This window comes from Monodon monoceros, unplaced genomic scaffold (assembly GCF_005190385.1).
Source record: "Monodon monoceros isolate NGI ecotype Baffin Bay Population unplaced genomic scaffold, NGI_Narwhal_1 Super_Scaffold_9, whole genome shotgun sequence".
Taxonomy (NCBI): domain Eukaryota; kingdom Metazoa; phylum Chordata; class Mammalia; order Artiodactyla; family Monodontidae; genus Monodon; species Monodon monoceros.
Genome location: NW_021703786.1, coordinates 15,304,890 through 15,323,453, shown reverse-complemented (window position 1 = coordinate 15,323,453; position 18,564 = coordinate 15,304,890). Strand labels below are relative to the sequence as shown.

Below are 18,564 nucleotides of genomic sequence, written 5' to 3'. Positions count from 1 at the left end.
GTTGGCTTGTTAGGGGTTAGCCAGAGTCCTCCAGAGTTTCCCTTGATCATTCCCTACCTGCATCAAGGTTGACCATGCCTCTGCCCATGGTTTTTTAATCCATCAGGGAATAACCAAAATGACTTATTAACACCCCCCTGAGGATTCACAGAGCACCTTTAGTTCTGGTCCCCATTCCTCTCCTACAGTTGCCCAGGTCAGGAATTAACTCCAATTTAATTCAGAGAGGTTAAGTAACTTGCCCAAGGTCACACAGTGGGAAAGTGGCAAAAACTTGTGACTCCTGCCCAGCAGTTTGGCCGGTGCTCAAATAATCTTTGTGGAAGGGTGAAATCTGTTGTTTGTTCATTTCGCTGGCCTGTGGGTGCGTCTGTGTGTTGGGGGGAGGGGACTGTGTGTGGGAGAGGAAAGCTGTCCCCCTTCCTAATGAACTTTGATCTTCTTAGCTCACTCTCACTTCCAAAGAAGTTACTGATTTAACTCTAATCTCTCAGACTGGACCTAAGGTCATTGTATTCATTATCATTGCAATGCCCCCTCTCCCAAGAGCTATGAAGAGTAGGTCTAATATTTTCCTTCTCAAAAGATCAAAGACCAAAACAATCCAAATAAAGAACCTCACTTTCCCCAAAACATACAGCCCCAAAGCAAATTCCAAAGCACCTCCTGAGCCCCGGCGCCGTCCGCAAACTCCCCCACACACGCCGCCAAGCCACACTGCGATGGGAGGCGTCTGGGAGGGGGCGCGGAACATGGGCCGCGCAGCAGGGAGCTGGTGGGCGCCGGGCGCGCTGCCAGGCGGGGCCGCACGCCGGGGGCCGGCCGCCCCTTGCCACGTGGTGGTGGCCGCGGCGGGGTCCGGGGCGCCTTCCCAGCCGGAGAAACCCGGAGCAGCCGGGGGGAGGAGGAGGAGGAAGAGGAGGAGGCGGCGGCGGCGGCAGCGGCGGCGGCGGAGGAGGAGGAGCGGGGCGGGAGCGAGGGAGGGGGTTGGGGGGAGGGGGTGGGGGGTGGGGAGAGACCCGGCGGCGACAGGGCGAGAGCAGAGCGCGGTGCCAGGGGGGTGGGGGCACCGGTCTGGGGAGGGAGCAGGCGGAGGGGGTAAGCTGCGATTACCAGCAGGAACCGGCGGCAGCTGTGAGTCCCGGCTGGGCTGGGCGGGGGGAGGGGAACGGCGTCCAGGGCCGGCCCCTGTGGGTCGCGGGGTGGACCGGAGGAGGGGGCGGGAGGTTGGCCCGCAGCTGGCCCAGGGTGGCGGGGAGGAAGGGTCCGGCGTCGGCAGTCCGCATTCCCCCTTTCCCCCTCCTCCACCGCTCCTCAGGCCGCACCGCAACCGGAGCCCCTTCCCCGGCCCGGCGACGGCGGACTGGGGCCCCGGGGCTCGGCCGGCTGTGGGGGAGGGGGCTGCCTGGTCTCGGCCCCTGAGAGGGGAGGGGCGACAGTTTCTGTCCGCCGAGCTAAAGGGGTTTAAAGGGCGGCTCTTAAAGGGACCGCAGAAGGGGCCCGGGGCCGAGGAGGCACCCCCTCCCCATCCGCCTGCTGTCGCTCTCGCGCGGGGTCGCTGGGCCGAGGGGGGGGGGATGCAGAGGAAGCAAACACTGGTCGCGGCCGCTAAGGGGCCAGAGCCCTGGCTAGTGGGGTTGGGCCCGAGGTGGCCGGCCAGCCGGGGGTCTGGGCGAGTGTGGTGAGCGCGGACAGCGGAGTTTGGGGAGAGGGGATGGGCCTGGGGAGGAGAGGGTTAAAGGTGGGGCCAGCCGTACAAATACGCGCGCACACACTCCTTACTCAGACCCGGTCACACGCGTTTCCCTGGCACTTAAGGCGGGGCAGTGTTGGGGCCTGGGCCTGGGCCCTCTTCACCCCAGGCTCCTGCTGCCCGATTTTGGGATGTCGCGGACCCCACTGCCTCAACTCACACCTCGGGAGCCCCCTCTCCTACGCGCACACACGCTCTGGCGCGCGCGCACACGCCTCGGACATTCCCATAGTGCCTCACGTGACACACGGCCCCGAACGTGCCCACCCTTCACACACGCTCACGCACGCGTGCACACACAAACACACACGGCCTCCTGGCCACTTCCCCACCCCCCCCGCCCCCCCCCCCGCCCGCCCGCAGCCCCGCTAAGGCACTCATTGACTGTGACACACCTACACTCATTCACAGACACACACATTCCCCCCACACATGCCAACCACAGACACACATTCATAAACAGGGCCAGGAAAAGTACACACGCACCCCCTCGCCTACTCTTTCGGGAGCCCTGAGTCATTCCTGCCCCTTCTCAGGGCTCCCCATTTCCCTCTGTGCAGGCACACAGGCCAGGCTTCAGAATTCTCTGTCAGCCCTCTCCACCTGTGCCGGGCCCTCTCCCAGAGCCCCCTTCCCCACTGTGTACCCTCAGACACTCAGCCGATGACCTCCTGTGGGTCCCAGGTCAGGGGTGTGGAGGGCCTGGAGGGTTGCCACAGCCGCCCGGCCTGGTGTGAGTGGGGGAAGCACTTCCTTTTCCTGAACTCTGGGATCCTAGAGGAGGAAGCCGGGGAGTTGGGCGGGGGCCCAGCAGAGGATGTTCTGACAGTGGTGGGACTGACCCTCCCAGAAGCACTGGGCCTTCCTTAGGGAGGAGCCAGGGGTGCCAGAGGCCTGGCATGAGGAGCTTGGAAGAGAGGTATTTGGGGAAGTGAAGCCTGGGGTGGAGAAGGGGCTGAGGAGTGAGTCAAGGCAGTCCCCATCTGGGCCCTGTGTGCTGGGAAGGCAGCCCTCTCCTGTCCACAGTTCTCCCTGGGTTCCGGAAGGAGCCCTTCCCTGCTGCTGGCCTCGCTTACTTGTCCCTATTTGTCACTGCTCCACCCCACCCCCCACCCCGCCACCTCCGTCTGGTCCTAGCTCCTTCCCCCAAAGGCAGCAGAGAAGAGAAGATGGGTCTGGGAGGGGGCTGTGAGACACGGGGGCAGGACCAGGCTGCATCTCAGCTGGCCGCAGGGCTCCTCAGGCCAGGACAAGGGGTATTAGGGACAAGCTCTGGGCCACCCTCTCCACCGTTGCTCGTTGCTCCTGCTCTCCCAGGAGGCCCAGGGCGGGCTGTGGCCCAGGCCCTTGCCATGGAGTCCATGTTTGAGGATGACATCAGCATCCTGACCCAGGAGGCCCTGGGGCCCAGTGAGGTGTGGCTGGATGCCCCTGGAGACCCCTCGCTGGGGGGGGACATGTGCTCCGCCTCCCACTTTGCCCTGATCACGGCCTACGGAGACATCAAAGAGCGGCTGGGGGGCCTGGAGAGGGAGAATGCCACCCTCCGCCGCCGCCTCAAAGTCTACGAGATTAAGGTCAGAACCTGGAGATGACGGGGGTCTGGCTGTGTGTGTGACAGGGGAGGGGGCTGCTGGGTGGCAGGAACTGGGGATCCGGCAGAGATTCCAGGGATCCAAAAGAGGGGTCAGGGTACAGACTCTTGGGAACTTGAGGATCCCTCACGAGGGATGTGGCTGCTCTGGACGGATGGGAACTCTGGAGACCCCAGCACCAATCAGGAAAGGATCAGGAGGGATCTGCTTTGGAATGCTGGACCTTGGATCTAAAAAAGATCTGGTTGGTGCGAGACGCCTACAGGGCCATGGGAATCAGGATGTACAGATCCCACTGGAGTAGGGAGGGAGAGGTGAGGATTCTGACGCAGGTTGTGGGATGGGGACACAGCAAGGCTGAAGCTCTTCTGAGGGCCTGCCCCACCCGCAGTACCCACTGATCAATGACTTTGGAGAGGAGCACGGCTTCTCTTTGTATGAAATCAAGGATGGCTCCCTGCTGGAGGTGGAGAAAGTCAGCCTGCAGCAACGGCTCAACCAGTTCCAGCACGAGGTGAGCCCTCCCTGAGCTCTTTGCTCCAGTCCATTTCTGATAACCTCCCAAGCTTCTGACCTTCCATCTCCTTGATCAGAGATGGCCATGGTCCTCCCTAGAACCAGCTGCAGCTCCTCCTACCCCTCCACTGGGTGCTGGGAGTGGGGGTGGGAGGCACAGGGTGCTGCTCTGCCCCCAAGTCAAGATGGGCCTGACTCTGGCTGCACTCCACCCCCTCCGGGCCCCGTCCAGTTGCAGAAGAATAAGGAGCAGGAAGAACAGCTCGGGGAGATGATCCAGGCTTACGAGAAGCTGTGCGTGGAGAAGAGTGACCTGGAGACGGAGCTGGGGGAGATGGTGAGGTTCAGGGAGCCCGGGTGCTTGAGGGTGTGACCTTGGCTGTGTGCTTGTGGAATGCACCCCACCGTGTTCGTGTCTGTCCGTGAGTGAGTGCCCGTTTGGCCTGGTGAGTGGGGTTGTGTGTATCATACAGGTTGCGAGTGACTCTGTGTACATCCTGGCCATGCAGTGACAGGAGGTGACTGTGAGTAGCCCTGTAGAACACTGTGAATCTGTGTGTATGTTTGGTGCTCACGCTGCGTTGACCCTGCACCTATAGCACTGAGCTGGAAGGCTGTGTGGGTGAGGGCAGAGGTGACTGAAAGTGTTCGTGGCTGCTGGGATGGGCCTTGGCCTGTGTGTGATTCTGAGTCAGGGTATAGCCATGCGTGTGAGCAGGTGGGCAGGTGTTGGAATCAGGAGGCATGGTCTCTTGCTGACTCCTAGCTGTGAGCTGGGTCAAGTCACTTAGCCTCTGTCCTGCCTGTGAGAAGTGGGGCAAATAATAACAACGTTGCTGAGCTGTTGGGCATTTGTGTAAAAAATGCTTTGACTTAACAATCACAAACACTTAATGGCACTTAACTGTGCCAGGCATCATTCTTATCTCTTTAGATATATTTACTCATTCTAATCCTCGTAACAAACTTACTTAAGAGGTAGGTGTGGTTAGCTCCATGTTATAGGTGAGGTAGGTGAAGCCCAGAGTGGTTAAGTGACATATGAAAATGGAAATTATTATGCTCCTGAGGGTGTGGTGGTGTCTGGACAGGGGGCTGAGTGTTCTTATAAGTGTGTCTGCGTGGTAGTGACAAGGAAGAGGCATTAACTCTGACCTTGCAAGGGGCAGTAGCCAGAAACATCTGCATTGCAGTTGCTGGGAGAGGAGACTCATGGCCACTTGGAGAGTGGAGTTGGGATATGTGACCTGGGGTCTCTGCTCAGTTTAGGGGGGTGATGGATACCCAGACATGGAGAAGTTCTGGGTTTGGGCAGCCCACAGGTGTGCCCTGACCTGATGCAGATCCTCACCCCTTTGTCTCCCCCCCATAGCGGGCCCTGGTGGAGACCCACCTGCGGCAGATCTGTGGTTTGGAGCAGCAGCTGCGGCAGCAACAAGGCCTCCGGGATGCAGCCTTCCCCAGCCTGAGCCCCCCACCTGCCCCTGCCCCGCCCTGTGCTGATCTGGACCTGCACTACTTGGCACTAAGAGGCGGATCTGGCTTGAGTCACGGTGAGATCTCAGCCACCCCTGATTTCCATACTCTGAAGTTCCCAAGCCAGCCCCCCATTTCAACACTATTGGACACCTCCAGTGTTTCAGACTGATAGTCAGCACCCCGTTACAATGTCTTAAACTTCTCCCATAATCACCTCATCCCTCCTTACCAACTGTCCCCTCACCTCATCAACTATTACCCCAGTTTCTCCCACTGGCATCCCCCCCACCTTAACTCCTTCATTCCCAGGCTCTCCCATGCAATTCCTGTATGTGCCAGCAGAGGGCGGCCCCACCCAGAGTCCCCTCTGCCTGTCTTCCGTTGTGATTAGGAGAGGCCCCTGAGGATGCTTTCAGACTTGAGTCTGGCCGGGGAAACCGTTCCAGAGCCCGTCTTATTTCTCCCCTGGCCACCAGAAAGATTAGAAAAAGCAGCTCAGCCCACTGTTCCTCTCTGCCCTCAGTAGAGGTCTCTCTCATCCTGGGATATCTACCCCCTGGATGTCTCTCTTGGATCCTTCACGCTGCAGTTCTCACCTGTTTCACTTTGTATTGATCTGGGAGTGGGTGGAGGGTGTCCAGCAGCTGGTTCCAGCCTGACATTGTCCTTTCCTCTACCGGCAGGCTGGCCAGGGCCCACGCCGAGTATGAGTGAGCTGGAGCGGCGGCAGCTAGAAGAGGCTCTGGAGGCTGCCCAGGGAGAGGCCCGGGGGGCTCAGCTTCGGGAGGAGCAGCTCCAGGCTGAGTGTGAGCGGCTGCAGGGGGAGCTGAAGCAGCTGCAGGAGACCCGGGCCCAGGTAAAAAGGGTGGGGGCGCTGACCTGGGGTCCCTGCTCTGGCACCTGCAGAGCTCCTTGAAGGTCTGGGGGCTGCTGGAAACGACTTTAGAGATCTGGGACTTCCTCACTGAGTACAGACCAGCCCTGGGAATGGTAAAGAAGGGAAGTTCAGGCAAGGTGAGGTTGGGGTCTGACTGCTCGATCTTTCCCTTAGGATCTGGCCTCCAACCAGTCAGAGCGCGACATGGCGTGGGTGAAAAGAGTTGGGGATGATCAGTAAGTCACTCTGTAATCCTCCTCCTCTTAACCTCTGCACCCCCGGGGATGGCATTTTCCAGGTTCCCCCTTTGATTCTCTCCTCCCCCTGCACATTGTTTGGGGGACCTCTCTTCCACGCTGTCGGGTTGCTTGTGTGGCTCTGCGCCCTTCACAGGAAGAAGGCGAGCTTCTGGAGGTGCTCAGGTTCTGGGAGGTTCCCTTTGCTTTCCTCTGGCACCCAGGCCTGTGTCTTCTTGAGGTGTCAGGTGTTGAGAGAGACTTTCTCAGAAGCTTTGCTGCTATGTTCAGTGTCCCCTGGTGAGTTTGGGGGCCTCTCTGGAGCCCATTTTCTATCCCAGTAACAAGGCCCAGCCGCTTGGGTTAACCCTCTCCTCCCTGACAAGGAGGAAGGAGATGGTCTCTTTTAGGATTTGTGATGCCTTGTCTCCTATCTCAGGAGAGAGAAAGCTGAGGCTTAGGAGAGGATGGACTTCCTTGAGTTCATACAGCAGCATGCAGGGAATTAGAACGTATTATGCTGGGGTGTCCCTTGGGGATCCTGCCATTAAAGAGAGGCAGCAGTAGGTGGGGAGGGAGCTATGTCAGGGTGAAGCCTAGTAGCGGGGCCTCCGGGGCAGGATTGGGCAGCCAGGGAGAGGGTGAGCGCAGCCTGGCAGCAGTGAGCCTGGTGCCTTTCACATCCGCACCTGAACTTGTCCTCTCCCACTTTCTGAGAAATAGAGCACAAACCTCCTTCCGCCTAAGCCTTCTCCCCTAAGATGAGACGTGTGGCACAGACTCCCTACTTTCATCAGAGGGGAAGACTGAGGCCCAGCAAGGGCAGGAGCTAACCCTCCACCACACCACACACCCAGCCCCAGGACCCCCGGTCCTCCTCCCAGCAGGCTCCCTCCTTCCTCCTGGCTTCTGGCCGGTTGGGGGTACCTCTCACCTCCCTCTGCACCCTGGGGTGAGGGCCTGGGTGGGGCTGTGATAGCTGGGGAGTGAGAACCCAGTGTGTGGGACTGATGGGCGGGACCCCTCAGCTGTTAGGGGCCTCTGCAGAGAGGGTCCACCCTAGCTTGTGGCTGGGGCTCAGGGTCCATCCTAGCCTGTGTACCCAGACCCGGAAAGCGTGCACGCACACACACACACACACACACACACACACACACACACATTCTAGAATCATAGCTTGCCCCTAAAGTCACACCGTGGGGCCCTTTATGGCTCACTGAATCCAACTCCCTCTTAGAAGACCAGCAGTGAAGCCTCCCTCAATTGGTTGAACCCAGAGAGAGGATTTTTTTTGGCTGGAGTCCGAACAGCCAGGTTTCGAATCTCAGGGACCCCTCTTGGGATGCCGAGTGGCTTAGCTTTGCCCACTTCACCTATCTGGCCCCAGGTTTCCCTCATGGCCTCAGAGGTCCGTCGTTGCTGGGAGAAGTGGCAGAAGGTGATGTGGGGGAGGCAGAGAAGGGGGGGTAGGTCCCAAGGGGCCACGTGAGCGAGTGAGTAGAAGAGAACCCCTCCCGCAGATGCTTTTGGAGGTCATATTGTCTATGCCACTAATTCTGGCCCAGACAGCCGCTTTTCCTTCGCACCCCAAGGCACCCCCACCCGCCCCGACCCTGTTCCTTTGGCCAGAGGGAGCTGGGCTCTGCTCCGGGGCTGCTCCTACCTGAGGTGACCTCCAGCTCCTCCCCTCGGTCTCCACGGCTTGGGCTCTGCATCAGGGCCTCCTGGACGTCTACCCCTAGAGCCGGCTGGGCCCTGCCTGCCCAGCTTCACACTTCCTTTCAGGCCAAGCATCTCTGGATAGCCTCAGCTTGGCAAGAGTTAATTCTCAGAGGAAGTCCTCACTCCCCCGGTAGTTTTATTTTCTTATAAACTCAGCTTCTTTTGGTAATAAGCTGCTTCCCGAGTGCTCCCTCCCCGTCCTCCCACCTGAGGAGGCCTCAGTCATCTACTCCAGCTCCTTTCCCCCCACCAGCCCCTCCTTTTCTTTCTACTTCTGCCTAAGCCTCCAGGCTAGTGGGAATTTTACATGTGGACCTTCCTAGGAGAGGATTGCAGGGGTGGGTTATCCAGATGGAGGTGTGAAGGCTAAAGAGGGAGCCACAGAGCTTCCTGAGTCCAGCCGAATCCTCTGTGGGGACCCTGTGTACCCCCGAGAGGTGCTCCCCCGTCTCCGTGTGGATGCCTCCAGGTGGCCAGTTTCACCGTGGGAGTCCTGGCTATTCACACGCCCTCGCTTGTACTGCCACCGCCTCTATTAATTCCCCTCAGTGAGTCCCCCAGGTGCTGAGGGGGCAGTCCTGGGACGCAGCCCCAGCCCCAAGGCTTCCAGTCCCTCCCATCCCAGCCCCTGGCTCACAGGTCCAGGTCATCAATGTTCCTCTGAAAATGGGCACCCAGACCAGACTGCCACCCTCCAGGTCTGACCTCCGGTTAAGATTTCCCTGCTGTTCGGTCAGCCCAGCATCTGGTGGTCGGTGCCCAGGGGGACAAATTGCCCCAGAGGAAGAGCCGCTGAGGGTGACTCGCGGGCCAAAGGCAATAATGAAGGAGGAGGTAGGAGTGGAGACCACCTGCTCCTGAGGATGTGCAGGGAGCTGAGGACCCCAGGAGGGTCCCAGCCAAGTGAGAGGTGCAGAACCCATGGCCTCCTTCCCTCTGGGCCCCACTCGGGGTCACAGGTCCTGAGTGCGGCCTTCCTGAGGGTGTGGCCAGCGCTGAGGGTGGAAGGGAGATTGTGGAGAGGGGGCTCCTTGAGGGGGCTCCGTCAGGGGAATGAGGGCCAGTGAGTGAGGGGGTTCATCCATGAGGGGAGCACCCTGTGGGAAGATGGGGATTCAGTATGAGTGATGGGGGGGGACTAGAGGCCTTTCTCCCCAACGTGGGGGGCTCAGTGTTGCAGCCTGGGCGCTTTTCCGCCCACCCCCCACCCCTCTCTCCACCCACAAGCCTCTGCGTGGGCTGCGGTTAGTGGTGGGGGAGAAGTGTGAACTCGGAGAGAGAGGATGGAAACTCTGCACGGAGGTCAAGGGCAGAGTTGGGGGGGGAGTCAGGACGGAAGTCGGAGACCCCCGTGTACCCTGAGCTTAGTCTCATGCCCCAGAACCAGCGGGCCCAGGGCCTCCCCCTTCACGCTTCTCACCCTCCCTACTTCCTTTCTTTCAAATTTCCTTCAGCCTGGGTACCCGGCCCACAGGAATTAAGCCCTGAGCACTTGCAGCCTCGGGGCTCCCCAAGGGTGGGGAGGGGTTCTGAAGTTGGGGCCCACCACGCCCACCTAATTGTGGTCTGAGGGGTTGGTGGGCTTTGAACTGTCTCTGACCCTTTCCCTGCCAGGGAGGCAGAGAGCAGCTCTTACCCACACTCTCTCCCTCGATGGGGAACTCCACGTCCTCCCCTCATTCAAACCAAACTCACTGAGCTGGTATCTCTAGAAAAGGATCAAAACTGGTTTCCCCCTTTCTCCACCCGTCTCCTAGGCGCTTCCCTGAGTCTTCATCCACAGAAGACACTCTGCGAGGCAGTTTACCTACAAAATCTCATTTGTTTCTCACCAAAATGTGACAGTATTGTCCCCTTTTACAGCTGAGCAAACCAAGGTTACAAAGAAGTAATCAGAGAAGTTAAGTGCAAATTCCAAACAGGTCCTGAGCAGATGGGGTGACGGTACCTTGTGGTGTTTTTCTGGTTCACATTCTTATCCAAGTAGGAGGCCCTTATATGAGGGGCAGCCAGATGATTTGTTGACTAAACCTGATCATTTTTAAAAGTGAAAGGGGGCCCTGTTAATAATTATGCCAGGTGACTCCTGTGAACCAGGACAGCCCTGGGCAAATTGGGATGTGTGGGCCCCCCCCAACCGAAATGGGGACTCTGGTTCCTAGCCCTGCTGTGAGCCTCTTGGTTTGGTTGTATCTGGGGAGGCTTTCTAGACACAGAGAACATCTGGCTGAGCTGGAAGCATGGCAGGGGCTGCCATGAAGAGCTGGGCTCTGTGGACCGCAAGTCATAGCTGGCCGAGGAGAGTGAAGGGGCTCAAGGCGCCTGAAAGGAAGTGGTGGAGCACTGGGTTGTTGCATGCGACTTCCTCCTCCCCCGGCCCGCAACCTCAAGTCCCTCCACGGCCCGGTGCCTGTGGTCCCCTCCCTGAGGGTCGGGCCGGGTGGGAAGACTAATGCTGGGTGTGCCTGTGGGTGGTGGAAAGTTGGGTCCCTCAATTCCCCCGCGGGGGTGAGGTGGCTGGGGGCAGCAGGGGGCAGCTATGGGCAAGGATGGAGGGGGTGGGGATGCTGGATTTCTGTTTTCCTGCTGATTCTGTCAGCCAGGGATTCTGACCACATGACCAGCTCTGATCCTTACCCCAGTCGTATCCCTAATACTGATCCCATCCCTCCCTGTAACCCTATCCCTCATCCTGCCCCCAGCTCCATCTACAATCCTGACTGAAAATGAACTAATCTGACCCCGACCCCAGCCTTAATCCTGACCTTGAGCCCATCCATCCCTAGTTCTAATCCCGTGACCCAGGGCTGGTCTGAACTTCGACCCTGCCGCATCTGTGTCTGCGTCCAAATCCGCGTCCTCACAGAGGCTGCAGCGCAGCACAAGGCGCCCAAGTAAACGTCCCTGGGGAAGACACTGCACTCGGACGTGTCTCCCAGCTGGTTTGGGGCAGAAAGAGGCCTTTTACAGAGGCAGACGCTTAGGTCTCTAACCTTTCTCATCTCAGTTGCTTTGTCAATAACAGTGAAGATGATTGTTTCCAGATGAATTTTTGAGCTCCCTCAATTATTCGTGGAAAGAATGAATGAAAGGATAAGTCAACAAAGGGTGGAAAGGTTTGCAGTGGTGGGAGCCCTCTTTCCTGCCAATGCTGCCACTTGCACTGTGGCTCTTCCGAAGGTGCCAGCGCAGCAGGCTGAGGTGCCAAGAGCCTGTTTGCATCCCTGCTCTGTGCCACCACTGCTCTGTGACCCTGACCCGGCCTCTTGATATAAACTCTGTCCTTCCACTTCCACACGTGTCTAGCGCCTTCCTCTCCCCTCCCAGGGCAGGGCTGGTGATGCTCAGGGCTCCCAGGCCACTTTGCAGGTCCCCAGCCTCTTCCTCCTCCTCCTCATCTTTCCCTCTGCTGCCTTCCCACCTCTCCTTTACCCCGTTCCCTGATCCTTTTGGAAGGCAGTAGATAGCTTAGTGGTCAGTAGCCTCGACTTTGGAGTCCAGGAGACGGGAGCTCCCATTCCAGCAACTCCACTATTACTGGGCTTTATGGCTTTGGTCAAGTGACTTAACCTCTGTAAGCTTCAGTTTTCTCATCTGTTCAGATGGAGATAATAAGAGTGGTAACACTGTAGGGTTGTTGTGAAGATTAAATTCTTAGCACAATGCCTGGCCCATAAGGGCTCATACAGATTATTTATGATTCTTTTCTCCCTGAGTCCTTCCCAAGTTCTGAGAGACTCAGACAGGATTTTCCCCCATAATTTAAGCAATGAAGAAGCACCCAAATGCAGCCGTCTGCTGCCGTTCACCTGACCCATCCTTCCCAAACAGCTGTGATGGTGGAAAATAGCACTCAGGTGTGGGCCAGGAAGCCAGGAAGTGGAATGTGTATTCAGGTGCACGTGTGCGACTCTTGGTTGTGTTGTGAAGTTGAGATTTTTTTCCACTGAATTGGCAGTGTTTTCTAATGTGAGTCATTCAGGTTGTTAGAGCATTTAGCAGCCTGGGCCTGAGCATCTTGAGGTGGGAAGAGACAAAGAGACGCCCGATGAAGGGGGAGGTCCCACAGGGCCATGGGGCATCAGGAGGTCAGGTCCCCCCACCTTGCCCGGGGTCTCAGAGGTCGTTGCAAGGGCTGCCTGGAGCTCCAGGAGGACACAGGGTCAGAGCTGGAAGAGGGGCTGGGCATTTTGGGCTAGGGCCTTCTCCATTCCATTTCCTCTTGCCCTGTTTTGCTGCGAGGAGGGTGCCAGGAGCTGGGCGGTGGAAACTGGGGTAGCTCCTGACATGGGGAAGAAGGCAAGCGGGGAGAGATGGGGCTTGGCAACTGAGTGTGGCAGGTGAGATCTCTAAGGCAGGGAGTGAAGGCAATAACCTGCATCTGTCACCTGAGATACAGCAGTGAAGGCGGACAGGGAGAGAAACTGTGGTTGCTCGGTCAGAGGGGATGTTCCATCAGTGCTCTGCCCAGGGCTCCCTCCTGCCCCCACCACTGAGGGGCTAGCACGATCCTCCAAAAGCCCCCAGTCTGAGCGGGGGAGACGCAGCTCCTGCCCTCAGATTCCCTCGGTTTGAAGAGGGGAGCCTCCTGCTGGGAAGTCCCCAATTTAATGTGGGACACAGACTGGCCTCCCAGTCTGATGAGGGCAATGCCATTTCTCCCCACAGACCCACGCTGAAGAAGAGGGTGGGGGAACATAGGACACACGACGGCTGAGATGTGGTGGGATAGAGGCTGCAGCACCTTGGCCAGGGCTCCCAAAAGGACTCCCTCCTCTCTGCTCCTGTCCATCCCTGTCCACCATCAGACTGGTAGAGGGCACTCTCCCGCCTTTAGAAGTGGGCTTGTCCCCCAGAATCCCAGCCTGTTTGCAAGAATTTGGCTTTGGTCCAAATGGGTTAAAAATAGCTTTGTTGTGGGAGGGGCTCCCCCTTCCACCCAGCTCTGCCCCAGGATTGGCGCGAGAGAGCCCGCCAGTGAGTAGAGAGCGAGGGAGTTCAGTCATCATCCACCCTCTGCACCTCGGCTTTTCCTGCCCTCTGAAGCCCTAACCTCATGACTTCCCCTCCTTTTCTCCGGGGTCACACACACACACACTCACACTCTCACACTGTTCCTCACACCCATCACAGTGGTCTCACACCTCCCTTCATTCCCTCCCATTCACATACATCCTCTCTCACATGTCCATTACCATGGGATGAGGACAGGGCCCTCAGGGTCTGGAGAACTCCCTCCACCCTCCTCTCCTTGCTGCCCAGGGCCCTTCAGCTACTGGGGCAATAGGGCCTCCCCTGTGAGGAAATCCCTCTGGACTGGCCAAGCCTCTGCCTGCCACTTCCCTCCAGCTCCAACTTCCACAAAGTTCCAGAGTCCCTTCTGGATTGAGGAGGCAAGATCTGAGGAAACAAAATCCCCTGCTTCCCAGGATTGGTCCAACCCCAGATCAGAGATGAAAGCAGTGACCCAAGGCCATTGCAGAGCCTCATGTGACATCAAGACAGGCTCCCTGGAGGTGTGCAGGCTGGGGTGGGAGACAGGGGAGGGGCAGTGTTGAGAATGATAACCTTCAGTGATTCTGGGTCACAGGGACCCAAAGAGAAAGGAAGAGAAAAGGAAGTGGTTGAAGTCTTTGCTAAGTCTGTTCCAGCTCCATGAGGGTGGATGCCCAGGAGGCCTAAGCATGAAGTGCGAGGAAAAAAAGGGAAGAGAGAAAAATGGATAGAGAGGCTCAATTCAATATTCACTTACTGAACAGCTCCTGGGTACCAGACCCTGGACAAGATGCTGGGAATACGAATACAGTGATATAGACCCCAACTTTGAGGAACTCCCAGTGAAGTTCCAGAACAAGGCAACTTTTGTTAGGTGCTTAATGTGAGTGGCGCCCCCTGGAGCTGTTCAGTGCACAACAGCTCCATGTAAAGGGTTCCCTGATGATCCTGGGAGTTGCAAGGCTGAATCGAGCTCAGAGGCAGCTTTGAGGTGGAAGCAAGAGCAGTGGACCTGGAAATAGGCAGACTTGGGTTCAAGTTTATCAATTGGCACCTCTGCCGAGCTAGAAGGCCATGTCTTCACTTATGGAATGGGGCTCTTCATAGGCTGTGCAGTAGTCCCCTGCCCCCAATACACAGATTGCACTTAAGCTATTACCATGAGCTCTTTGAGAAAATTCACAGGGACAAAACCTACTATAAATTCAGTGCAGCTTTTTGATGAATCTGTGTTTTATTTGTCACCACAGCTTCTGCACAGATTAGAAAAACATTCACACATACCTGTATGAGATGTGTTCAGGCCACAGACAATGCTCAGTGAATACACAATTTCAGGGATCCCTTGAAATCACTGAGCTCTCTATCCCCAGCCCATAGTCTGGGAACCACTGCCCTAGCCCAAGGTAAGGTTCAGGGTCGGGGGAGGGCTCCCTGGAAGAAGTTCCGTTTGAGGTGGCCCTTAAAGCCCAAGAGAATTTCTGCAGCGGGGCTAGGAGGGCCTGGGGGGGGGGGGGAGGGCCAGATGTTGGGGCAGAGGCAGTTCTCCACAGCTATGGCAGTAAACCCATTTCCCTTCTCCTCTCCCCCACTCCCTGCCCTCTGACCTCAGGATCAGGGCAGGCTGGGGTCAAGCCTTGACCTGGGTGACTGGGTGTCCTTCAGGGTGAATTTGGCGCTGGCTTACACGGAGCTGACAGAGGAGCTGGGCCGGCTTCGGGAGTTGAGTTCCCTGCAGGGGAGGATCTTGAGGACTCTGCTGCAGGAGCAGGCTCGGAGTGGCGGTGAGATGGGGCAGGGGAGGCCTGGAACTGGACCCGGCAGGAGGGGATAGCTATGGCCACCGTCCTGCGTCCGGGGACCACCCTTCACTTCCTTCCCCCGTGCCCAGGCCTTTTCCACTCCCGTTCGGAGAGTGGGTGGGCACTGGTCGCCGGCAAGGCCCTGTTTCCCCAGTTCTGACGTCTTCTCTCCCCACCACTGTCCCCCTTCTCTTCTAGGCCAGAGGCACTCGCCGCTGTCGCAGCGCCACTCCCCGGCCCCCCAGTGTCCCTCGCACTCCCCGCCGGCCCGAGCGGCGCCCCCTTGCCCCCCGTGCCAGTCCCCCGTCCCCCAGCGCCGCTCTCCCGGGCCCCCCTGCCCTTCGCCCCAGCAGCGCCGCTCGCCGGCCTCGCCCTCCTGCCCGTCGCCCGTCCCGCAGCGCCGCTCGCCGGTGCCGCCGCCATGCCAGTCCCCCAGCCCGCAGTGCCGCTCCCCAGGGCCTCCCGCCTGCCCGGCCCCGCAGCCCCGGCCCCCACCACCCCCGCCGCCCGGGGAGAGGACACTGGCCGAGCGAGCCTACGCCAAGCCGCCCAGCCACCACGTGAAGGCCGGCTTCCAGGGCCGGCGCAGCTACTCGGAGATGGCGGAGGGCGCGGGCTACGCGGGCGCCTCCCCGCCCTGGCTGCAGGCCGAGGCGGCCACGCTGCCCAAGCCGCGGGCCTACGGCAGCGAGCTCTACGGCCCCGGCCGGCCCCTCAGCCCACGGCGCGCCTTCGAGGGCATCCGCCTGCGCTTCGAGAAGCAGCCGTCGGAGGAGGAGGAGTGGGCCGTGCCCGCCAGCCCGCCCAGCCCGGAGGCTGGCGCCATCCGCTGCGCCTCGTTCTGCGCTGGTTTCCCCATCCCGGAGTCGCCCGCCGCCACCGCCTACACCCACGCCGAGCACGCGCAGTCCTGGCCGTCCATCAACGTGAGTGGGCACGTGCGCGGGCACGTAAGCACGTGCCTCAGACCCGGCGGGGGGTGGGGGGCCGCGGGGTGGGGGCCCGCCGCCCTCTTCACGCCTGATTGATGGGCGGGGCTCCCTTCCTTTGTTACCGCCCCCTTCCCAGGGTGCAGCAACCCCTCTCTCTCCAGTGGCCTTTTGTTGGCATGAATTGGGGCCCACACCATTAAAACTTGTTCAGTTTCACGGTTAAAGGCCCGGGTCTTTAGAGTGACAGTCCTGGCTTTGATTCTGGATTCCACCACTTAGTAGCCTTGGGACCTCCGGCAAGTTACTTATCTTCTTGGCCTTCGGTTTTCTCATCTGCAAAAATGAGGTCAATGATTTATTATCTAATTCCATTAGAGAGTTCTTAAGAGGGAGGCGGTGAGCCCAAAGCACTCCTGCACAGTGCCTGGCTCAGTAGTGGACATCTGTTACCCGGTGATGGAGGCTATGCTGATGCCATGGGTCTTGGTTCCGGACAGGGACAGGCCTGCTCATCCAGTTCTGTCCATCAGGCCTCAGAGCCCCTGCCCCTTTCTGTCTGTCCTAGAAGAAAGCCCTGTCTCACGGCTGTATCATTTCACTGAAATAATGAGTTTCCTGGATGTCAGAGCCAACTCTTGCCACCTGAAAGGACCAAAATATATTCCAAAGCCAGACAGAAAATTATTTTTGGGTTGTACATTGTTTAGGATTATCCATTGCTTTGAGTTATCTGAGAGCTGTGTCTTAGTCAGTCTGAGGGCATATCTGGGTCTTGGCTTCCCTCATTACCGCAGATGCCTTGGGAGGCTGAGCATACCCACCTCCCCATTCACACCTCCTGGGGACACTATGCCCGGGGTCGGGGCAGTGGATGCTGAACTGGTAGAAGGTGGTCAGGGAGGGGGAGGAAGGGGGTGGTACAGGAGAAGGGGTGCCCAGATGCCTTCTGCATGCTGCAGCCATCCCGGCCTCAGGTCCCAGGGAAGGGCAGGTTGGGATGTGGGGGCCATGAGGGAGGATTGTGGACCATAAATGACTCCCTTCTCTCCCCACAGCTGCTGATGGAGACAGCGGGCTCTGATATCCGCAGCTGCCCCCTCTGCCAACTGGGTTTCCCTGTCGGGTACCCCGATGATGCCCTCATCAAACACATTGACTCTCACCTGGAGAACAGCAAGATCTAGGGTGCCTCCCCCACCCACTGGCTGTTTCTTCACCTTCTCCTATCACCCCCAAACTCTCACTCACTTTGAATGCTGCATGAATCTCGTAGGGGGCCCCTGCCCCTTGCGACCCCCAGATACCTCCACTAGCTATCGAGTCAACGTGTGTGCCATCTTCCCTGGTCCAGGCACCACTCAGCCCTGGCTTTTCCCAGGAGGTCAGCTGAGGCTCTCCCCAGCTCCCTGGCTTCTGCTGGGGAGGTGGGGATCAGGGCTGGGGTGGGAAGGGGCATATCCCACCCAGCCTCTCCCTCTGCCTTTCTGTTTTCAAACGGTTGGATCCAAGAAGGTGTCTAGTGCTTGGGCCTGGGGGAGGGGAGGGTATCAGAAGACTCCAGGAGCTCCCCTAGCACCTCCCCAGATGTCCGTCTTTCTCAGGCTGTGCTCTGTCCAGGGAATGCCTCCCTGTGGGGTCTCAGAGCCTTCCCTGCACACTGACGCCAGTTCCTCCATCCCATGGCCAGGTCGGGACTCGCCATTCCCTGCAGGCCAACCCTGTTCTCCCCCTCTGCCCACCCTGGAGAGGAGAGGGAGGACCCTGGAGGACTGGGAGCATCCAGCCTAAAGAGGCTGCCCTGAGGCGCCATGACCGTCAGGCTAGGGAACTATCTGTGCCAGCCTCCCAGGCCTATGCCCTCCTCCTGGAGCCCCCAGCACCAAGGCACAGATTGTTAAGGCAGATGCTTCCCTCCGCCCTGACCCCACTCAAGCCCCGACACCACAGGTGCCCTGGAGCCCGGGTGTGACTCAGCCTCTGTTAGCTGGGTGGGTGACATCAGCCCCACCTCCCAATCCAGAACCTGAGGATGGGCCCGGGGTGCTGTGGAGATCAACTTCAAAAGAGCTAACCCCCTTCCCACACCCCAGAGCCCCACATTCCCTCTGTGAAATCTACCTCAGAGTCAAACCCTCAGAAGGACGGGTAAGCAGGAGGCCAGAGGGTCCCCAGGGCTGAGGTGTGGAGCTTGCTATGGCAAGAGCCTGCCGCCCCACGATGAGTCCGCCCCCCCTCCACTGCAAGCTCCTCCCGGGTCCCAGCCCGGTGTGGGCAGTGGACGCCACTGTCAGTGCATGTACCTTTCTGATCCAACTCTTCCAGGTCCCCCACCTCCTCACACCCCTCCCCCCCTCCTCAGTGCACGGGAGTGAGGGGGTGTGTGGGGCAGGGAAGGGGCTGAGGACTCCAGAGACACATGGCCTTGTACCTTGAGTGTCCCCCTAGGGAGGGGGAATGGGGAAGGGGGACTGGAGAGGGGAGTGGGGCCCCTGAGTTCTCTGAACAAGTTGAAAGTCCAAATAAAACTTACCTGTTCCATCTGCGCTTGGTCTATGCCCTCTGTGGCTGTGGTGGGGAGGAAACCCTTGTAGCGGAAGGTCTTGGAAACTGTCTCAGGTAACCACAACCATGGGAGGGTGGGCATTGGGCAAGTAGGG

General features: G+C 58.8%; 1 protein-coding gene across 3 annotated transcripts; it reads left to right on the top strand.

Annotated features, from left to right (window-relative positions):
* Positions 1 to 1,096: 1,096 nt before the first annotated feature.
* Positions 1,097 to 18,444, top strand: TBKBP1 (TBK1 binding protein 1). 3 transcript variants are annotated; one of them, XM_029212478.1, is made up of 10 exons: positions 1,097 to 1,134; positions 3,071 to 3,330; positions 3,740 to 3,862; positions 4,097 to 4,201; positions 5,237 to 5,417; positions 6,027 to 6,199; positions 6,395 to 6,456; positions 14,839 to 14,957; positions 15,174 to 15,901; positions 16,963 to 18,444. In XM_029212478.1, the coding sequence occupies exons 2-10, from the start codon at positions 3,106 to 3,108 to the stop codon at positions 17,089 to 17,091; spliced, it is 1,845 nt and encodes a 614-aa protein (XP_029068311.1). In that variant the 5' UTR covers positions 1,097 to 1,134; positions 3,071 to 3,105; the 3' UTR covers positions 17,092 to 18,444. The 3 variants fall into 3 exon arrangements, with proteins under 3 accessions (XP_029068311.1, XP_029068312.1, XP_029068310.1); XM_029212479.1 differs by lacking the exon at positions 1,097 to 1,134 and adding an exon at positions 2,115 to 2,672; XM_029212477.1 differs by lacking the exon at positions 1,097 to 1,134 and having other exon boundaries at positions 2,115 to 3,330.
* Positions 18,445 to 18,564: the final 120 nt, after the last annotated feature.

Excerpts from the sequence above, each read along its gene's own strand:
- TBKBP1 (XM_029212477.1), top strand. The coding sequence starts at position 2,923 with ATGGGTCTGGGAGGGGGCTGTGAGACACGGGGGCAGGACCAGGCTGCA. Across the intron at positions 6,457-14,838 it reads AAAAGAGTTGGGGATGATCA|GGTGAATTTGGCGCTGGCTT; the intron begins GTAAGTCACTCT and ends GGTGTCCTTCAG. Across the intron at positions 15,902-16,962 it reads AGTCCTGGCCGTCCATCAAC|CTGCTGATGGAGACAGCGGG; the intron begins GTGAGTGGGCAC and ends CTCTCCCCACAG.